At 30.1% G+C, this 21678-nt stretch overlaps 5 protein-coding genes across 5 annotated transcripts; 2 read left to right on the top strand and 3 right to left on the bottom strand.

Moving 5' to 3' along the window:
- Positions 1–256: 256 nt before the first annotated feature.
- LOC134830720 (maternal effect protein oskar) lies at positions 257–3432 on the bottom strand. The gene is made up of 4 exons (XM_063844286.1): positions 3289–3432; positions 2617–3223; positions 1222–1591; positions 257–1159 (listed from the first exon to the last, which is right to left on the bottom strand). The coding sequence occupies exons 1-4, from the start codon at positions 3394–3396 to the stop codon at positions 1039–1041; spliced, it is 1206 nt and encodes a 401-aa protein (XP_063700356.1). The 5' UTR covers positions 3397–3432; the 3' UTR covers positions 257–1038.
- A 1025-nt stretch (positions 3433–4457) lies between these two features.
- On the top strand, positions 4458–6741 carry LOC134829984 (sesquipedalian-1). The gene is made up of 4 exons (XM_063843352.1): positions 4458–4666; positions 4736–4956; positions 5021–5238; positions 6151–6741. The coding sequence occupies exons 1-4, from the start codon at positions 4574–4576 to the stop codon at positions 6333–6335; spliced, it is 717 nt and encodes a 238-aa protein (XP_063699422.1). The 5' UTR covers positions 4458–4573; the 3' UTR covers positions 6336–6741.
- A 612-nt stretch (positions 6742–7353) lies between these two features.
- LOC134837413 (FYVE, RhoGEF and PH domain-containing protein 4) lies at positions 7354–10188 on the bottom strand. The gene is made up of 3 exons (XM_063852788.1): positions 9145–10188; positions 8766–9083; positions 7354–8122 (listed from the first exon to the last, which is right to left on the bottom strand). Exons 1-3 carry the CDS (start codon positions 10099–10101, stop codon positions 7436–7438), a joined length of 1962 nt encoding a protein of 653 aa, XP_063708858.1. The 5' UTR covers positions 10102–10188; the 3' UTR covers positions 7354–7435.
- A 116-nt stretch (positions 10189–10304) lies between these two features.
- LOC134827767 (pre-mRNA-splicing factor ATP-dependent RNA helicase PRP16) lies at positions 10305–15700 on the top strand. Its single transcript, XM_063840566.1, has 4 exons — positions 10305–11855; positions 12891–14129; positions 14193–14334; positions 15048–15700. Exons 1-4 carry the CDS (start codon positions 10316–10318, stop codon positions 15622–15624), a joined length of 3498 nt encoding a protein of 1165 aa, XP_063696636.1. The 5' UTR covers positions 10305–10315; the 3' UTR covers positions 15625–15700.
- On the bottom strand, positions 15641–21677 carry LOC134827766 (nuclear pore complex protein Nup160 homolog). Its single transcript, XM_063840565.1, has 4 exons — positions 21485–21677; positions 20690–21428; positions 16832–19662; positions 15641–15967 (listed from the first exon to the last, which is right to left on the bottom strand). The coding sequence occupies exons 1-4, from the start codon at positions 21599–21601 to the stop codon at positions 15692–15694; spliced, it is 3963 nt and encodes a 1320-aa protein (XP_063696635.1). The 5' UTR covers positions 21602–21677; the 3' UTR covers positions 15641–15691.
- Position 21678: the final 1 nt, after the last annotated feature.

Raw genomic sequence — 21678 nt, 5'->3', positions numbered from 1 at the left:
TTTCCTCTTTCACTCATATAGATTATCGTGTATTGGAAACAATATGTTTTTTCGAGCCCATTGTTATACTTGTGTGCTTTATGGTTTTGACATGAATTAAACCGCTAGGAAACAACAAATTTTTTTTCTCATGTATTAAAGTTCAAGCTCAAGGGCAAGTTGTTGTTTGTTTTAATTTTTTTTTTTTCGTTTCTCGCGCAAAAGTGTGTCAATGCAGTGGTTGCCAATGAATGAAAAGTGAAAAATGTTCGTTCACACAGTACAATTTTATTATTATTTAGAAACACTTTGAACACAAATAAACAATTTTTTTTTCATTGATAAGACCGGCTAACAACGAAACACAAAACGACGCAGATTTTGTGCGAAACTAACTTGTAACCTGATTTTTTTAGGAAAGTGTTTCTTGTCTGCTTGACATATAATTTTTTTTTAAACAAAGCTTAATAACTCTAAAAATTAACTCCAATCACGAAAAAAAAAATAATTTTTTTTTTTGAATTTTTGACATGGATGGTTTTGGGCCCAAAAATATTTTTTTGCTCCAAAATTGCCCAGATTTGATTTTTTTTATAAAATAGTCGTCAATATTTGATGAAAAATGAGGAATATTGCACTTTTAATTGCACCTAAGCAATCTGGATCTCAGTATTGAAGCTATTTTTCACATGTCTTTTTCGAATTTTTCAATTTTTTACGTGATCAGAGCGATTATTGTTGCTTATGATTATTTTTATGGATTTTTTGAAGGATAAACGACGTCGAGATCATTCAAAAAATGGAAACTATTGATGATGAAACCGATTTTTTGACACTTTTAGGTCTTCAATTTCACACAGGATCCTATCTACGTTGATTTTCCGGTTGCAACTTGCAGAAAATCTTCGTAAATTTTGCGCGCAGTGTGTAAAAGTGAGGAGTTAAAGATGTCAAACTATTGTTTTTCTTATGGTAAGTGATGTTGAATGATGTCGTTGTAAGTTTTTCCTTCAATTTTTCGTTTTTAACTTAATTCTAAGGACGAAACGATTGATTTTTTTATCGATTTCGTGGCGTAGGGATGCCAATGAAATGGCTCAAGCACTTTAGAACACGTTGGCGCCCAAGTTTGTTCCATAAAAGATGACGCACGTGACATCCAGATACTTTGCGGGGGTCTCTGTGAAGGAATTTTAATAAAAAAATTAATTTTTTGAAGAAAATTTAATTTAAAAAACTCACTTTTGATAAACTTTCCGTATGGGTTTGCCGTCTTCACCGATGAAGCATCGATTCACATCTGCGACAGTCCAATTACGGGTCGTTAACCAATTATTGAACTCCGTAATTAAGCCGTCGTAGATATTTCCCTCTTCGCCGATTGGTGCTAACGTACACAATACGGGTTCGACGCCACGTTCGCGAAATGCTGACAATAGGTCCGTGAAGTCGTGTTGAAGACTCGTCAACGAAGCTCCCAGCAAAATGTCAACAGTGCCAATATAGACAATGGCTTTTGTGTCAATTTGCAATGATCGCACGATACGTTCCAAACGCTTTACTGTCAGTCCTGACACGGAATATCCGATGCAGAGTCTGCCGGTTACAGGATCTATAATGGAAATTTTAAAAAAAATTAAATAATTTTTCGAATTTTTACAAAAAATTTAAATATTTTTTCGAATTTTTACGAAATTTTAAGTTTTTTTTTTTAATGAATTAAAATTAAATTTAATCAACAAATTAAATATTTTTCAATAAATAAAAATTATTTTTTTTAAAGTTAAATTAAAATAAAATTAATATTTTATAAAATATTATTATTTTTAGAGTTATTTAAAATTTGAAAAATTTATTTTTTAAAATATAAAAAAATTTAAAAAATTTTTTTAAAAATCAAAATTAAAAATTAAATTAAATATTTAAATTTAAATATTTTAAATTAAATTTTAAAAAAATTAAATTAATAAAAATTATTTTTTTATTTTTGAAAAAAAAATTAATCAGAAAAAATTAATATTTAGAGGTATGATATAAAAATTAAATTAAAATTTAAAAATTGATTTAAATTATTAAATTTTTAAAATTCAAATTATGTTTTTAAAAAAATTAATTTGAATTTTAATTAAAATTAAAAAAAAAATAAATTAATAAAATATTTTTTATCCCAAAAAAAAAATCAGATAAAAATTATTCTTCTAAAAAAATTAATAAAAAAAATAAATCGCAAATTTTTAAAATATTTTTGATGAAAATTGTTTGCCATAAAAACTCTTAAAAATTATTTTTTTTTTTTTTTGATTTTTTACATATTTAAAATGTTTAGGATTTATTTTATTTATTTTTTTTCGTAAAAAAATTGAATAAATTCAAAAATTAATTTTTTATATTTTTTGTTCATCATCAATTTTCTCAATTTTTTTTTCAATGCCATATAAAAATTTTTATTAATTTTTTTTATTTATTTTTTTTTAATTTGAAATTCTCTAAAAGTTGATTTTTAAACCAATCAATTTTCTAAAAAAAAAATTTAAATAAAATTAATTATAAAATTTCACAATTTTCAGATTCAAAAATGCAAAAAATTCTCTTTTCTTGAAATTATTTTTTTTCTTTCTTTTAATAAAATTAACTCACCTTTCTGAAATTTAAATCCAAGATCAATTTTGGCGAGACTCAGCATGAAATCATCTCCCATGAGTTGGTAATCGCCCAAATATCCGTCAATGTCGGTATGCGATCGAAACGACAACAAATTCAGATCAGCATCCTTTTGATACAACTTCTTCTGAAACGGTTGTTGCTGCTGTTGCTGTTGCTGATGCTGATGCTGATGCGACGATTTGGACGAGGGCTGATCGTAGCATTTACGTTTTGCGCGCGGTTGTGATGCGGGACTTATGCTGCTGTTGCGTGACGTCGACATTCTCGATCGTCGATTTCGCGAATTGGATGTCGGTTCGTGACGCCGAGGTCTTTTTTGCGTCATGCCCGAGGAACTGCTGCCCTTTTTCTTCATGTACGTGTATTCGGATTGCTTGATTGACGAGCGATTCACTTGCCAAATCTCCAAGCCATACGCATTTTCGACGCATTGCACATCCCCGTTGTCTGCCATCGAGATCATGAGACGCCGCAAGTCCGAATAGTTGCGAGGCAAACGATTATCGCCGACTTTTTCCTCGTAATCCTTCTTCAGCTCAGCTAAGGTGGCATTCAGGCGACTATTTAACAGCGTTTTTATCTGAAATTCGAGAAAAATGAGGTAAGCCACGTGTTTTTGAGAAAAAAAATTAATGAAAAACTTACAACTGTGTAAATGTCGTCTGTGTAATAAGGACTTGTGGGTTGAATTGGTAGAACTTTCATTGTGGCTTCTTTGACTAATTCTATAATTCTTTGGAAAATTTTTAACATACAAATTTTAAAAACACGCAGTGCACTACAGTGATAAAAAACCAACAATGACGCAATTTCCAGAAAGGCATGAGGCTTAAATAGAACTGATAAGGATTGATTCCGAAAAATAACGGAGCTTTTGAAATTGGAAATTGTCATTTTGCTAATTCAAATTACGCCCTTTGTATTTTATCATTTTCATTCGTCTCAATAAGGCGAATACAAAAATCAAAAATGTTTTCAATTTTGCTCCCCCCTAATTTTTTGAAAATCTTTGAGAGGATTTTTAAATTCTTATTTCTAAAATATAAGAAATTGTTCAGAATTTATTAATTTTTGATTTAATTTCTTTTGAAAAGTATAAAAAATAAAAATTCTTTAAAATTCATACATTTTAAAATTTGCAATCAAAAACATTTAATATGGTGTTTTAAAGATTTTAACCTACTAATTTTCAAATTGATGTACAGATAGAAGATTTTTTTGCAAAACAAAAATTTTAAAAAATCATGCAAAGTAAAAAATTTCACTTTCGTTCCGGATTCCAAAATTAAGCAAATTAAGGCTTATAATATTACTGAGGGTTTAAATATTTTCAGAATTTAGATTTTTAACTAATATTATGAATTCATATTAAAGAAAAATTTTGAAAATTAGATTTTTGTTTGAAAACTATTGATTTGAACTTCATTCAAAATTAAAATTTTACTTTTTTTAAAGTCATTATTTTAAATGCTCTTAAAGCCATTTTGAGACTTAAACTTTTTTTTTATTTAATTTAACAAGCAGTGTGAAAAAGTTTTACATTATTTTTTTCATATAAAATTTTAAAATTAGGCAAATGTATGAAAATACTTAATTTTGAACTAATTTGAAGGATATTTTTGTCTTTAAAAAAAAATCGAAATCAAATCAAAAGTTTAATAAAACTTGAACAATTTCTTCATTTTAGATACTTTATTTTAATTAGAAACATACTTCTCTAAAAATTTTTAAAAAAATTAGGGGGAGAATACGGAGAAACATTTTTAATTTTTGTATCGGCCTATAAGTGTCAAAAAACTTGAATTAGCGTGAAGGCAAGTTGCTCAATAAAAAAATAAACAAAATTTTGGAGACAAAATCCAAAAATCGCTCATTAAACCTCGAAATTGCCTTTCAAATGAGTAAAAATCACAACTAAAAGTGCCGAGAGATGAAAATAAACGAAAAGAACTTGAGTTACTTCGCGACAACGGAACCTTTTGACAAATGCGGAATGCTAAATAAACGCGGAGAACTGAACAAAGTAATGTGATTAATTGTTTCGCAACCACCTTTTTCAATTTTTTTTCCTCTAAAAATAATATTTTTTCAGGGATGGCAAAAACGATGGTTCATTTTGAAAGGAAACTTGTTATTTTACTTTGAGAAACGCTACGATAAGGAGCCCGTCGGCATGATAATTCTCGAAGGATGCACCGTAGAAATGGCTGAAGCGGAATCCGGAAGTGACCAATATTGCTTCAAAATTATCTTTCATGGTCCGCATAATCGCACGTACGTCATGAGTGCTGAGTCACAGGAGATTATGGAAAGGTGTGTAGAACTCGTTCAAGGTCGACTTGTTTCTAAGTTTTTTGATTTTTTTTTTTTTTTTTAGTTGGATGAAGGCACTTACATGCGCATCATATGACTACATGAAACTGATGGTTGCCGAGCTACAACGACAACTGAAGGAACTTGAAGAAGCGAAAACTGAAGGCTCGAACGACGCAAATTCACAAAATAATGCACCGATTGCTCCGCCGAGAAGAGTTGCGCCGCCAAAGCCACAAAATGTGCAGAGTGCAAAAGTTGTTCCGGAAGCTGCTCCTTTAGGTACGACAATTGCATGACAGGCAAGATTTTCTCATCTACTAAAAACACTAATCCGAATCCTTGCATGTCCTTCAATCATCCCGTATCCGTTTTTTTCCATTGTCTCGAGGGTCGAAAATATTTTTAATTTTTATTTTTAAATTTAATATTCCTGAACTTCAGCAAAAAAATTAAAAACTAATTTTTTAAAATTCAAGTTCTTTTAAAAAGTAAAAAAATAAGTTGATAAATTTTAATTAATTTTTAGATTTAAGGATAATTTTTAAAAAAATAAGCTTTTGAATTATTTTTGATTTAAAATTTTTTTTCGTGAAATTTGAATTTTTTCATAATTTTTTTATTTGAAATAAAATTTAAATTTTTTTTATAATTTTTTATTTTAATTTAAATTTTTAATTTTATTTAATTATTTTCATTAAATTAATTTTGAAATAAAAAAATAAATTAAATAAATAGGTAAATTATTTTTCTATTATTATTTTATTTCAATAAATTTACTTTATTTAAATTTATTTTTTTTTATTTTTATTTTTTTTTTTTTGAAGAAAAAGTTTTGAAATAAAAATTTGGAATTTATTTTATTTGTAATTTTTTTATATTAATTTTTTTATTATTTTATTTTTTTTAATATTTTTATTTTGAAGAAATCAATTTTATTAAAAAAAAATTAAATAAACTCTTTGAATTAAATTTTTTCACTTATTCTTAAACTTTTTAAAAAAATTCAAAATTATTTTTTTTTTTCAAATTTAAAAAAAAATATTTTCGACCCTTATTGTCTTCTCGCATTGTACATATGAAACCATAATAATGTGGCTTTTCCCTATTTTTTCTCTTTTTTTTTTTGAATCGTGCTGCTTCTTGAAAAATTAAAACTGTGTGCTAACATGTTGGTGATTTGGAAAAAAACAGGGGGAATTGGTGAAAATAAGGATCCGAATTTACTGTCGACTTTTCAACGAATTCACGAAATGATTGGCGCCCCAATAATTAAAGAAATCGAAGAATATCGCAAACTGAATCCGAGTAAGAGAAGTGTCGTATCGAGTACAGGGTCAATGGCATCTCCCGATGGAGCACCTTTAATCTCGTTTTAGATAAAAAAAAAAATTAAAAGACAGAAAAGACTTTTAAAAATTAATTAGAACTTATGATGTAGAGATAATTCTTGCCCATGTGCTCAATCAAAAATTTTTTTTATTTATTTATTCCTTCAAGGAACATTTTTCATTAAATTAACTCGCATTTCACGTAGAATTAGTTTGTAAAACTAAATATTAATTAATTAATTAATGGTTAAAAGTATCCAAACACATTTTTACGTCCATTTTTGTCGTGTAACACGTTAAATTAAGTTTTGAATTGTAACTAAAAAAAAGCATTTTGTTTTGTTTAACAACAAAAAAATCACTTAAAGTTGTACTTGAATTAGAATTTGTTCATAAATCATCATGTTTATGTTATAGAATTAAGTCACGTGACCTTTTATCATGTATTTTGTCTCTTTTTTCAGTGAAACGCAGTAAACGAAAGCAACAAGAGACGCATTTATAATACAAAAACACGAAATATTTTCCACCTTATTAGATTTTTAAGTCAATTTTTCATTAAGTTTTATCCAGTTAATTGTTTAAGTTATTGGAATTCGTTTAATTTTATATTTGTATGAACTTAAGAATTCTTAAGTCAAGTCAAAATCATTAAAAATTTCATTAAAAATTGGTTTTTAGTTTTTAAAACAATTTTTTTGAACAAATTTGAGTGAAAAACTTGATGACTTAAGAAAAAAAATTAACTTAAAAATCCTTAAGTTCATATAAAAAATTAAACGTTTACCTTAAGTCGGTCTTAAGTCAACTTAAAAAATTTTTATGATATAAATTTTGACAAATTTATTAAAAATATTAAATCTTGAGCCTTAAAATGATCAAAAAAACAAGATTTTCATTGAAATTTGTCAAAATTTAAAACTTCAAAAATTAAAGTTGACTTAAGACTTAACGTTAAGTTGCTTTTATCGCTTAAATTTTGCTTGTTTCGCATTCTTGTAATACAAATAAATTGAATTCAATAAAAAATAATCAAATTTTAGTCAAAAAACTTTTATTAGAGCGTTCTAAAAATAAATTTTCATCAAAAAAAGGCAAGATTTTTTTAATAATATCAACTTCCATTCCCATTTTCCTATTTTAAAATCTCAAATTAATTTCGAAAAGAAATCCACAATTCTATCTTTCAGTGACATCCCGTTGCTCGAAGGCGGTTTGAATTTCGGAACATTTTCCTGACAATGCTGTTGGTCGTAACGTTCGAAGAAACTTTCCGAAGCAACATCTTCTTTATCGCTAAATTTCACCCGTTTCGTCGAATTGTGCGTTTCTTCTTCCTTTTCTTGCTTTCGTTTCTTCCCGCTCGAGTTTTGACGATCCAAACTGCGTCGTAGCGGATACAAAATATCTTTTTCGGCATCAGGCGTATTCAAATTTTGTAAATTTGTCTCACTTTTGAAGGATTTCAAGCCAGAATTTGATGCGGGAGGAGGAGTAACAGCTGACAAGTGTTCGCCGCCAAGCATTCCAGCAATGGCAAACTTGAAATCGACGTCGCTTGGGATACTTGAGTCAACGTTTGAGGATTTGAAGTAAGTTTGACTGTTTGAAGGTGTGTGACGGAAGAAGGAGAAGAGAGATTGGAAACGTGAAAGACCTCCCGAACGAGAATTTGTGGTAGAAGGTTGTTTGGTAGGCGTCTCTGCGATGGTTTCTTCCTCAGGAGCTTCCGTTAATTTGAGTTTGGGAACTTTTTTCGATGATTTCTTTACTTTAGGTGCAGGTTTTTCGATAGATTTGTCAAGATCCGTGTATTTGTAGACATTTTCATAATCCTGAAATATTAAAAAAAATATTTAAATTTTAATTTCATGAAAAAATTTAAAAATAAATAATTAATTAATAAAATTAAAATAATTAATAAATTTTTATAAATAAAAATATTTTTTAATTTTTTTTAAATAAAAATAATTATTTATTTTTAAAAAAAAAAAAAAAATTTTTAAAAAAAAAAAATTTTAAAAAAAAAATAGAAAAATTTTAATATAAAAAATAATTAAAAATAATTTTAAAAAAAAAAAAAAAAATAAAATATTTTTAAAAAAATAATTTTAAAAATAATAAAAAAAATTTTTTTAAAAAAAAATTATTAAATTTTTTTTAGAACAAAAAAAAAATTTTTTTATAAATAAAAATTTAAAAATTAAAAAAAAATAATAATTTTTTAAAAAAAAATAATTAATTTTAAGAAAAAAAAATAATTTTAAAAAATTTTTAAAAAAAAAAATTTTTATTAAAATTGAAATTTAAAAAAAATTTTTTAATTTTTTAAAAAAAAATTTAAAAATTAATTATTTTAAAAATAAAATAAATTTTAAAAAAATAATTTAAAAAAAAAAATTATAAAAAAAAATTAAAAAATTATTTGGTGATTAAAATAATTAAATAATAATTTTTAAAAATAAATAAAATACTCACATATTTAATTCCCTTCTGCGGCGGACTCAAAATATATTCCGTTTCAAAGTACTTGAGTTGCTTTTTCTTCACGGGACGCTTTCGACTCGACTCTTTTCTCAAAGTTTTTCTACTTTCTACCAAACTATCGATCACTTCTTTAATTTTAACTACCCATTCGCGACATTGTTGATCATTTTCTGCATGAAAAATGATACCTTCTCCCTGACACGACAATTTAAAGTTGGCAGAAAACATTTCCGAGACCTTTGATTTGCGCAACGGATAAATACAGCAACATTGGAGACTATTTTCAACCACTGTGTTCGAAGGGCGTTTCTAAAAAAAATAAAAATTTTAAAAAAAAATTTAAAAAAATTCGAATTTAATGAAAATTTACCTTCAAAACCTTGCAATACATGAAAATATCCGACATAAGTACACAATAATACTTTTGCCCGTTGCCCGAAGTCAAAACTTTCGACAAAGCGCCTTCTTTTAGAATCTTCCTACTTGGCTTCACAATACTCGGAGACCTGTTTGTCAACGAATTTTGCAAATTAATCAACGATTGAACGTGTTCCTGATCTTCTATGACCGCGTTAATGTGTTGCACGGTACTTTCAATCTCCTTAATTGACTCCAGCAGGATTTTGTGATCCGTTTCCGAGGGACTTGTGTATTCCAAGACTTGTTGAAGTAGCAATTTATATCTCGGAACACGTTGAATTGGCGTAATTAGCAACGAATTGAGCTTCATTTGAACTTCCGGGCGCGTTTCCGTGTCATCCAAGAACTTTTTGAAGCTCAAATCTTTCGAAGATTCCTCTTGCAGCAGTAAAAGTGCATTTTTAAAGTCAAACGCATACACGGAATACAGTTTGAAGAAGGGAGCCAACTTCACAAAAGCTTTTGAGACGTTATTTAAATCAGCTTCGAGCTCGTCAAGCAGTTCCTTGTTCAAATTGTAAATCATTTCGATCTGCCCGAATAATGCGGTGTGAGTTTTTGTGTCAATTAGCTGCTTTTCCTTCAAGGGAACAATGAAAAATTTCCTTAACGTCTCCAATTGCGCCAAATATCGTCGTTCAGAGGTGCGAATTTCCTCAATTGCGCGTTTTCGTAACTCGCTGGGCTTCATGGGAGTCGTTTCGGGACTTGAATCCATGTCATCGATGATCTGGATGGCTTTGTTTTTCGATCCGACAGTCAAAAGGTTGCGTTTCATCAGTGCTTCCTTCAGTTCCGTGCGAAAGGATTGCTTTACGGGCGGCGTAAACAAGGAATTTTCGTCGATTTCTTGCGCCGGTGGTTCAGGAGCGATCTTTTTCTTCGGTGTGCGACTCATTTTACTCATTTCTAACAAAAATTCAACACAAAAAACGAGTAAAAATAGTGAAATATCGATAAAAATGTGAAAAATTAACACGACACGAAACACAACAAAAAATCGTACCGAAAATAACCGACAAATTTTGACAGCTGCTGATGAGCTGTCATCGACGCCGAATCAAAACAATAACAAAAAACGTTTTCAAAGCATTTCTTCGTGTAAATTCATAATTGAAGAGATGTCTAACGACGATGACTCCAGTGTTCATCGTTTAGAAGCTTCAGGACCTTCGGTTGGAGGACTTTTCATTCCCGGCAAAAAAGATAAAAAATCCTCCGTTGATGCTGCGATACCGAAAGCTTCACTTCTCGGCCTTGATAAACTCGCCCATAAGCTGCGACACGATCCCTCGAGTCGATTATCCTTCAAAACGGGCACCGAAGATGACGCCGAAGAGGAATTTAAGGATAAATTAACGTCAACGAGCGAATCTCACACATTCGCGATTCCATCGTCAAAAGTTCCTGCGAAAGAAAAACGACATTATCGAGAGCCGCGGATAGAAACTCCCTCATATACGGGCGGTGTGAGTTCAAAAAGTCGTGAAAAACTGCGAGAACGGGAGCGGGAACATCATCATAAGGGACTTCATGCGTCAAGTAGCAAAGATCGGAAGCGAAGAGATCATCACAGAGACAGAGATGATGAATCGAGTCGTTCAAGAAAGAGCTCAAGGCGTGATAGAGATGAGCCTCGTACGCCACGTTATCGTCATTCTGACTCGAATTGGGAATGGGACGACGACAAACCGAGCGGAAGTTCGAAAAAAAGTGCTTGGGACTTTCCGACGCCCAAAAATTACAGTCGACGAGACGAAGAAAAAAGCGCTCGATCATCGACGAGACGATATTATGACGATACGCCACGCGCAACGCCCGGATATAAATACAACAAATGGGCAGGAAGTGATCGAAAGGCTTCGGGAGCGACGCCACGCACAAATCGGAGTGAAAAAGTCCCGTGGGATGACCCTGAGGATCGTGAAACGTGGGAAGAAGAGCAACAACGACTCGATCGCGAATGGTACAACATCGGCGAAGGTTACGACGAAGACAATAATCCCTTTTCCGGCGCTTCGGAGAAGTATTTTAAGCAAAAAGAGGAACAACTGAAGCAAAAAACGACAAAAAGAATTTCCGCGCAACAGCGACAAATCAACAAAGACAACGAATTGTGGGAAAAAAATCGAATGTTAACGTCGGGAGTTGTAATGTCGACAAATTTCAACGAAGATTTCGACGAAGAAACAGTCGATCGAGTGCATTTGTTGGTACATCACACCGTGCCGCGATTTTTGGATGGCAGAATTGTTTTTACGAAACAAGCAGAGCCTGTAATTCCCGTGAGAGATCCCGGATCAGATATGGCGTTGATTGCTCGCAAAGGGAGTCCTCTGGTGCGTGTTTATCGCGAACAAAAAGAACGGAGAAAAGCGCAAAAGAAGAATTGGGAGCTTGGAGGTACGAAAATTGGTAATATTATGGGCATTAAAAAGAAGGCAGATGACGAGGATGCGAAATTTGATGCGGATACTGACACTGCTGACTATAAAAAGGACCAAAAGTATGCAGATCACATGCAAGATGATGAGGATATTTTTAGTAAGAAGAAGATTTTGCAACAAAGAAGGAGTTTGCCGGCATTTGCGGTGCGACAAGAAGTGTTGAATGTCATAAGAGAGAATTCTGTTGTCATTATTGTTGGAGAAACGGGTTCAGGTAAGCGAGTTTTTGTTTAAATAAAATTTTTTCATATTCAAATTCATAAATTAAATTATTGAAAATATTCTAAATTCTTAATTTTTATAAAAAAAATTACTTGAATATCTTTCAATTTTTTTTTATGTTCACAAACTTTCATTTGTAAAAAAATTTTATTCTAATTTTTCAAAAAAAAAAATCTTTTTTTCATTTTTTAATTTTTTTTTTATTTTTCAAAAAAATTTCAACCAATTTGTTTTTTATTTCTACAAAAATTATTTTTATTTGAAAAAAACTGTTTTTTTAATTATTTTTTAAATTAATTTTTTATTATTAATTTTTTAATTTAAAAAAAAAAAATTAAATTTAAAAAAAATATTTTTTAATTTTTTCAAAAAATTATTTATAATTTAACATCAAACTTTATATCTTTTAATTTAAAAAAAAGTGTTTTAATCAATTCATTTTTATTAATAATTTTTATTTGAACAAAAAAATTTTTAATTAATTTTTTATTATTAATTTATTTATTTTTAATTTTAAATAAATTTTTAAATTCAAAAAGAAATTTTTTTTTATTTTTTTTAAATTATACATAATTTATCAATAAATTTTATCTTTTAATTTAATTTTTTTTTTAATTTAAAAAAAATAATTTTAATCATTTTTTTTTTTAAATTAATGAAAAAAATTGTATTTTGAAGTTTGATTTTTAAATAAAAAAATATTATTATATTTAGTTTTTTCGTAAAATTATTATTTTTTAACTTTTTAAAAATTATTTCGTTTAAATTTCTTAAAAATCAAATTTTTTCTGAATTTTTAAAAACAAATGCATTTTTTTATTATTTAAAAAAATGTTTGTTTTAACGAGTGTTTAATATTTTTAATTTAAAAAAACTTATTTTTTAAAAAATTTTAAAAAATTATTTTCTTATTTTCAAAAAAAAAATAATAACTCAATTTTCCAAAAAATTGAACTTCTTCAAAAAACATTTTTTTATTTTTTAAAAAATATAATTTTTTTAAATTTTTTAATATTTTTATTTTTAGGCAAAACAACACAACTCACCCAATACTTGCACGAAGATGGTTACAGCAAATACGGCATGATTGGATGCACTCAACCTCGTCGTGTCGCTGCAATGTCTGTCGCGAAACGCGTATCCGACGAAATGGGCACAAAATTGGGACAAGAAGTTGGTTATGCGATCCGTTTCGAAGATTGCACATCCGAGAAAACTGTCATCAAATACATGACAGACGGTATTTTGCTGCGAGAAAGTTTACGAGAAAGCGACTTAGACAATTATTCGTGCATCATTATGGACGAAGCGCATGAACGTTCTCTCTCAACTGACGTTTTGTTCGGATTACTTCGCGAAATTGTCGCGCGTCGTCATGATTTGAAACTAATTGTTACCTCAGCAACGATGGATGCCACGAAATTCTCAACATTTTTCGGAAATGTTCCCGTTTTTACAATTCCCGGGCGAACATATCCCGTCGAAGTATTTTTCGCCAAGAACCCTTGCGAGGATTACGTTGATGCTTCAGTCAAACAAGCGCTTCAGGTGCATTTGCAAAACGTCGAAGGCGATATTTTGATTTTCATGCCGGGACAAGAAGATATCGAAGTGACGTGTGAAGTGCTTCAAGAACGCCTCGAAGCGATCGATAATGCGCCTGAATTGTCAATTCTTCCAATTTATTCGCAACTTCCGTCGGATCTTCAGGCGAAAATTTTCAAAAAATCCGAAATTCGAAAATGCATCGTCGCCACAAACATCGCAGAAACTTCTTTAACTGTCGATGGCATCATTTTTGTGATAGATTCGGGCTTTTGCAAACTCAAAGTCTACAATCCGCGCATCGGTATGGATGCCCTGCAAATTTATCCGATTTCTCAGGCAAACTCCAATCAACGATCAGGGCGTGCGGGACGTACAAAACCCGGACAAGCCTTCAGATTGTACACAGAACGACAGTACAAAGACGAGTTACTTCCCTTGACAGTCCCCGAAATCCAAAGAACGAATTTGGCAAACACAGTTTTACTTTTAAAAAGTTTGGGAGTTGTTGATTTGTTGCAATTTCACTTTATGGATCCGCCGCCGCAGGACAATATCTTGAACTCGTTGTACCAATTGTGGATTTTGGGAGCGTTGGATAGTACGGGAGCTCTAACTCCGTTGGGAAGACAAATGGCAGAGTTTCCGCTTGATCCGCCGCAGTGTCAGATGTTGATTGTTGCCGGGCAAATGGGATGTAGTGCGGAAATTTTGATAATTGGTAAGAAATTTTTTATTAAAAATTTGAATTTTTTTTAAATTTGATGATTTTTTGTGTTTTTAGTGTCAATGTTGTCAGTTCCTTCGATATTTTATCGCCCAAAAGGTCGTGAAGAAGAAGCTGATGGAGTGAGAGAGAAATTTAGTGTTGCTGAATCTGATCATTTGACGTATTTGAACGTTTATCAGCAATGGAAGATGAACAAGTAAGATAATTTTTTAGTTGATTTGAAAATTAAAAAAATTTTTTTCATTGATTTTTCTTAATTTTTTCTAAATTTTCAATATTACAAAATTTTCAAAAAAAAAAAATAGGTATTTAATTTTATTTTATTTTTGTATTAGTCCAAATTTTAATTCTTGTTTCATATATTTTTTTTTAATAGAAAAATATTTAAATTTTTTCTGCAAAATTTTTTTTGTAAAATTTTTATTTTCTATCTATATGAATTTTTATTTATTTTTTTTTTGTTTAATTTTTTTTTTTTTTTTCAACTTTAATTATTTTTTTAAACACTTCTTTGAATTTTTTTAAATATTTTTTTTTTATGATTCTGTTTAATTTGTTATCCAAATTTTTAGTTTTAAAATGTTCAAAAAATTACTTATCTATTTATTTATTCAAATTTTAATTCAGAGAGAAAAAAAAAATTTTTCATAATTTTTCAAATCTTTTTTTTTTTATTTTTTTCAAATACTTCAATTTTAATTTGAATTTATTTCTTGCTGAATTTTTATTTAATTTATTTATTTTATTTTTTTTATTTTATTTTATTTTTATTTATTTTTTTTTTTTTTGAATAATTTATTTATTTTTTATAATTTTTTTAATTTTTTAAATTATTTTTTTATATTTTTATTTTAATTTTTACGAATTTTCTTACCAAAATTAATATTTGATCAAATATTTCTTTTTTAGTTATTCCTCAAATTGGTGCAACGAGCATTTCATTCACGTAAAACCGATGCGAAAAGTTCGCGAAGTGCGTCAACAACTCAAAGACATCATGGTACAACAAAAAGTCCCCATCAACTCATGCGGCACAAATTGGGATATCATCCGAAAATGCATCTGTTCAGCATATTTCGCACACGCCGCTCGTTTAAAGGGCATCGGAGAATACGTCAACTTAAGAACTGGCATGCCATGTCATCTTCATCCAACTTCAGCTCTTTATGGGTTGGGAACAACACCCGAATACGTCGTTTATCACGAACTTATCATGACGGCGAAAGAATACATGCAATGCGCAACTGCTGTCGACGGGCATTGGTTAGCTGAACTCGGTCCCATGTTCTTCTCCATCAAAGAAAAGGACAAATCGCTCGCTGCCAAGAAGAAAAAAGCCGCTGCTGATCTCGATGACTTGCAAGAACAAGAGGAAGAGCGTGCTACAGTCAGCGAACGGGGAGAAATTCAAAAATCAAGCAGACAAGACATTATTGAACCGGGATTAGCGACGCCTCGAAGAACGCCTGCACGAATTGGACTTTAAAAAAAGTGTTTTTTTTTTAACATTTTTAGAAAAAAAAATTAATGAATATATTTTATTTAAACAAAAATTACTTTGATTCAAGCAAACAACTGTTCACGTATTTGCCCAAAAGTTCATTTAATTTGATGGATTTTTCCTTTAAGGGTTCTTTTGATGAATATTTTGAGGAAACGTGCAACAGGAGATCGATGTTGTTCAAGGGGAAATACGCGTTTTTACTTTCCGGGCGATTCATTGTGTTTTTGGAGATGAGAAGATGCATACAATCGATCGCCAAGTCAAAGGCTTCATCCAATCTTCCGTACTGTATGAAGAGATGCAGTAATTCCGAGATGTTTGTTTGCTAAAAAAAAGAAAGAAAATAAAAATAAAAGTTAATTTTTGTCAAATAATTAAGTAAAAATTTAAATTAAATTGAAATATTTTGTCTCAAAATAATGAATTTTTTAGTTATTAATTTTAAATTTTTTAATTGTCAAAAATATTTAAAACATTTTTTTTTAGTTTTATTTTTTTTTTAGAAAAATTAATATTTATGAAGAATTTTTTTAAATTTTATTCTTCTTTATATTTACGAAATTTTTAAAGAACAAATTTTATTTATTTTTTTTTTTTTTAAAAAAAATATTTTTTTAAAAAAATAAAAAAAAAAAATAAAAAAATTAAAAAAAAAAATTTAAAAATAAATTTAAAAAAAAAAATTAAAAATATATAAAAAAAATTAAAAATTTTTTTTTTTTTTAAATTTTAAATTTATTTTTAGCATTTAATTTTTTTTTTTTTTTTGAAAAAATTAAATTTTTTTAAATTTTTTTTTTTTACAAATTAAAAAATTTAAAAAGAACAAATTTTATTTTTTTTTAATTTAAAATTTTTTTTAAGTTTAATTTTTTATATTTTTTTTTTTTGTTTTAAATTTTAAAATTTTTTTTTTTTCGAAAATTTTAAATCTGAAAAATTATTTAATTAAAAATTATTGAAAAGTAATTTTTATTTGAAAAATTATATTTGAATTTTGATGTGGTTTCTTAAATATTTTTATAACAAAAAAATAAAAAATAAAAAAAAAATTAAAAGAAAATTTGAAAATAAATTTTAAAGAAAATATTTTAAAGAAAATTTAAATTTTTTTAATTTTTTTTTAATTTTAGACAAAACTTTTCGATTTAATTTAAATTTTAAATATAAAAAATAAATAAAAACTCACCTTATAAGCCTTATAGAGCCACAATGGAAGATGTGCATGATTGACAAGTATCTGCCTCGTCACAGTTTTAAAATATTTTGGTTCTTTTTCCGTTTCTTTCATCAGGGTATGCTCCAAAAAGTTCCATGCTGTCGTTGCATCATCTCTTCCAACAATTATATGAGTCAACACATTCTTACTCAACCATTCACTTGCTCTTTGTTCCTCATCCATCTGAATACAAGCCAACGTCAACGAGTCAAAAATCGGTGTGAGATCCAAATTCATCCCTTTCGCCAGTTTAAAAGCGCTCGTGTAACATTTTTCACTAATTAACAACTCAACCAACTCCGCAGGTCCCGTCGAAATCAACGACTTGACATTTTTCTTGTATTTTTCGACAGTTATCATCGCTTCCGTGACCAAAAGTTCCTTTTCCAAATCCTTCAAATCGACAACAACCACTTCCTTGATGTCCTTTTCGTTGTTCGAATCGAAATAATCATCCAGTACGGGTTTGGCAATGAAGGCATAATCTTTGTTAATTAAGTGAAGAGCGTTAATACAAGCCAATAAACTATCGTAACGCAATTCAAGGGACTCCTGAAGTACAGGAAGCTGCGTACAACGCATCGCTTTTTCGTACATCGTGACTGCCGCACTTCGCATTTTATCTTTGTGGATATGGAAGGAGTACAAAAAGTCGTAATGACACAAAGTCAGGGGATTATCAACTTGCATGGAACGTGCCCGGGTCTCGATTATGTTTTGAACTTCGTCTTCCAAGTCAATTAATGGCAACGAGAGCAAAATATCGAAGCGTTTTTGTGAAATTAGAGCACAAATAAGTTGTCGCAAGCAGTCTTTCCGACGATTTGCTTCACAATTGTTGATCAGTGTGTGATACGACTCCTCATAATGGTTCAGTTGCATGTGATTGTTGAACAAAATACTCTGAAACATCGCATGATGTGACGGTTTGTGACTTGCCCCGATCGCAACTTGCGCAATTGAGATGATATTATCGTACAACGCGTGTCGCTCGAATAATTTGATGACTTTGAGGTAATATTGGGCGAGCGCATCGGATGACGACAGACTTGAACTGCTTGCTTGAAGGATGTATTTCGTCAAAAACGGTTCAACGAGCACTCCTTTGGCAGATTGAAGGAATAAATCTCGCGCCCTGTCTGATAATCCGTTATGAAGGAACGAAAGAGCCAAAATAAAGTTCCTTGAGCAGTTATTCCATTCGCACCAAGTCTTCAAAAGTCTCACGTACTCTTCAATTAACGTATGTTGGCATGTTTCGCTCAACCATTCGCCAAAATCGAAGCTTCCTGACACCGGCCATAGGAGAAGAAGCATATTATGTGAAATATTTAACAATTCATTGTCGAAATCGCGTTCCTCTTTCATCACAGAATCCATTTCGAGCGCCATTTGGAGTCCCTTTTCACGAATTAAGTACAACAACAGCGGCGAGGGATGCTGAAACGGCAATCCAACTATCGAAATTGTGTTTTTAGTGAATTTACGACGAGGTGTCGTGATGGTATTCGGTTCGCTTATCCAAACCATCACGTAATATCCTTGCAAAAATACTATTGTGTCAGGAACACATCGAGATCTGATGATTTCTGTTGAAGAAACGTTCAATGGGGAGTTTTCCGCTAATACCTGTTCGAGCAGTAACAAGTTTCGGCATAACGTGTAACGAACAAGAGCTACTTGACGCACAGTTTCGGTAAGTAAAGATGTCCCAATAGCACTTCCAAACTTGTAAATGGCATTTCTGACGTTTAATTGGGCCGAATCCGAGACAGATTCGTTCGTTGGGTTGTAACGAAGGACTTCCAAAAGATTAATAATGGCTGTTGGGATGTCGTTGATGACTTGAACACGTCGCAAAATCTCAGAAACGCTATCGTTGATGGCCCAATCGCCGTCTTGTAACTCAACGAGCATCTGTTGAACAGCTAAAAGTGGTTGTTCGCCTCGGTAGAGTTGTTTGCTGTACTCGGATTTGAATGCTTCGGGCAAAACTTTTTCGATATACGACAAAACATCCAATAGCCGTTCGATATCGAGCTCTTTTCTGTTGTGTTTTGAAGGCTCCAGCGGTAAAGTTCCCGTTAAAAGTCCATTTTCCAGGTTTTCGCAAGGGCGCAGGAACGACAAGACATTTTTCTTGATGACTCCTAAAATATCCAACGATTCCATGTTGAAAATCCCGATTGGCTGATTCGCTTCCATGTGATATTGTTCGCAGCAAAAGTAGAATTTCTCCCATAAACGCGACGAAATTTCCAAATATTCGCGACTTGACAGGTTGCATGTCGCAATTTCGTTTTGCACGTCTTGATCGATGGAGAAGCAAACGCGTTCCTTTAAAATATTCATCGGGATGTAGGGATCCATGTAATTATGGGAGCGGCAATACATCATGAGCGCCTTCAGGATTGTGTGAGTTTGGAAACGACCCGAATGGAAAATGTAATTCGAGTAAATTTGTTTGGGATCCATGCCGGGCTCCATTTCGAGGCTTAATTGACTGCCGTGCGGTTCAAGAGCAGTGCTAACCCAATTTGTCATCGCGTTGAGCTCCAAGGGGAACGTTGAAATGTTGGAATCGCCTTCGCTGTTGCACCATAAGGTCCAAATGCGATTTTCCGTGAGTTGAAAGTCGATGATGTCGTATTGAGGGGTTGGAATGACGTTGGAAATGGAAATGCTGTATGCGGATCCTTCTTTGACGGGCTTGATGAGACGAAATTCGGAGAAGTTTGCGTAACATAAAAAGACACACAAACCGTTTGTTGATTTACGGAGCATGTTTTTCTGAACAATTACTGAAAATAAGAAAAAATTAAAATTTAGATGATATTTTTTAAAAAATATTTTTTTTGCATTTTTAAAAAATATTTAAAAAAAATATTTGAAAAATATTTTTAAAAAATATTTAACTCAACATAATTTTTGTGAAAAATGACGAAAAATTTTTCAAAATTTATTTTTTTTTTTTAACATTTTTTTATGAAATTTAAATTTTTGATAAATTTTTAATGTAAAAATTAAAATTATTTTTTTTTCTATTTTTTTAATTTTTAAATTTTTTATTAATTTTTAAATTTTTTTAATTAATTTTTGTGAATAAAAAAAAATACTTAAATTTATTTTTTTTCCTCAAAATTTAAAAAATGAGCTTTAAAATAGAATCTTAATTTTTTAAATTAAGTTTTTTTTTTGTTTTTAACTAAATTTAATTTCTAAAGTTCAATTTAATTTTTTTTTTTTTTTCAAAATAAAATAAATAAATCTGAAATTCTTAAATTTGATGCTTTTATCAATAAAAAATTAAATTTCATTGAATTTATTTAGATTAAAATTTTATTTTTTTTTCTTTGTTTTTTTTTCATTAAATTTTTTTTTTCAAAATAAAAAAAAACTTAACTCTAAAATTCTTAATATTTTATATAAAATCGTCAATTAGAATTTAGAACAAAATTTAATTTAATTTTTTAAATTTTTAATTAACTATAAAATTTCAGAAAAAATAAAAAATTATAAAAAAATTTAAAATAAAAAAAATTCTAACGAATTTTGAAAAATTTTAATCAAATCTAAGTAAAATCAAATTAAATTTAAATTAAATAATTTTAATAAAAATTTAATTTAATTTCTAATTTAATTCAATTATTTTTGATCATAAAAAAAATCGGGAAAAATTAATATTTAAAAAAAATATTTTTTGAAAATTGCACTTGTTAATTTCAAAATTTTTTATCTGATTTTTTTCTTAAATTTTTTTACCTTATTCTTAAGAAAGCAAAAAAAAAACAACTAATTTGATATGAAAATTTTTGAAAATTAACTTACATTTCTCCTCATTCTCGCTCAAAATGCTCAATTGCGTGAGACAATGCCCCGTTTTCGTCGACCACATCCGAATATTACTATCTCGATGCAAAATATAAACCACAACTTGATCATCGAACGTATCAAAAACCAACGAAGTGCCCGAATTGACATCATCCCCGTTCCCCTTGCCCCTAAAAAGCGGCAAATTTGAAAAAATTCTCGGAATCATCGGCGATCCCTTCAACTCCATATTTGTCGTTATGCCATTCGGTTGCATCAAATACAGCACTGTCATATTCGCAAATGCCAACGCAAAATACGCCAAATGATCCGCTGCCGACAAATAAACAGCAGCTGCATGCGGAATTTGCCCGCTACTCGCACTGTGAACAATGTGATACTTAAAAGCGCCTCCGGGACTCGAATCTCCGCTATTATTATCCGCCGGGCTAAAAATCGACACTTGACTCGTGCGTCCTTTGCCCACAAGATTATTCGGATGCGGAAAATCGAAACGATGAACGGAAGTAATTGTCGCTGCAAGCACCGTAACCGAATCAAAAGTCTCAAAAATCGACACAGACAGGATCGCTGTGGCAGTAAATTTGAAACGGAGATGATTTTGGCGCAAGTTTATGTCCAAGGATTGTTCGGAGAGCTCCAAAGTGTCGTGATTTGCTCGCCAGTAGATGAAACGATTGCGAGCGGCGTCGCAACTGACGTTTTTGAGAAGATATCCGCCGGCATTTTCAGGAACCTAAAAGAAAATCCATTAAAAAATCGAAAAATTGAAGGAAAATGATGAAAAATTACCTTGACATCTTGCAAAGTTGACTGAAGCGCGCCGGTATCAAGCACAATTTCACGCCAATGCTCAACAACTGGCTGTTCTGTGATGACTTCGCAATATTTTCTATTAAAACCGAGCATTTTCACGACTTTTTAACTATTTTAACAACTATTTAATACGAATTTCACTCGATTTTTATGTTTTTGTAGCGTCGTTT

This window comes from Culicoides brevitarsis, chromosome 1, assembly GCF_036172545.1.
Source record: "Culicoides brevitarsis isolate CSIRO-B50_1 chromosome 1, AGI_CSIRO_Cbre_v1, whole genome shotgun sequence".
Lineage (NCBI taxonomy): Eukaryota > Metazoa > Arthropoda > Insecta > Diptera > Ceratopogonidae > Culicoides > Culicoides brevitarsis.
The sequence above is the reverse complement of the archived record's forward strand: the minus strand, read 5'-3'. Positions and strand labels throughout refer to the sequence as shown.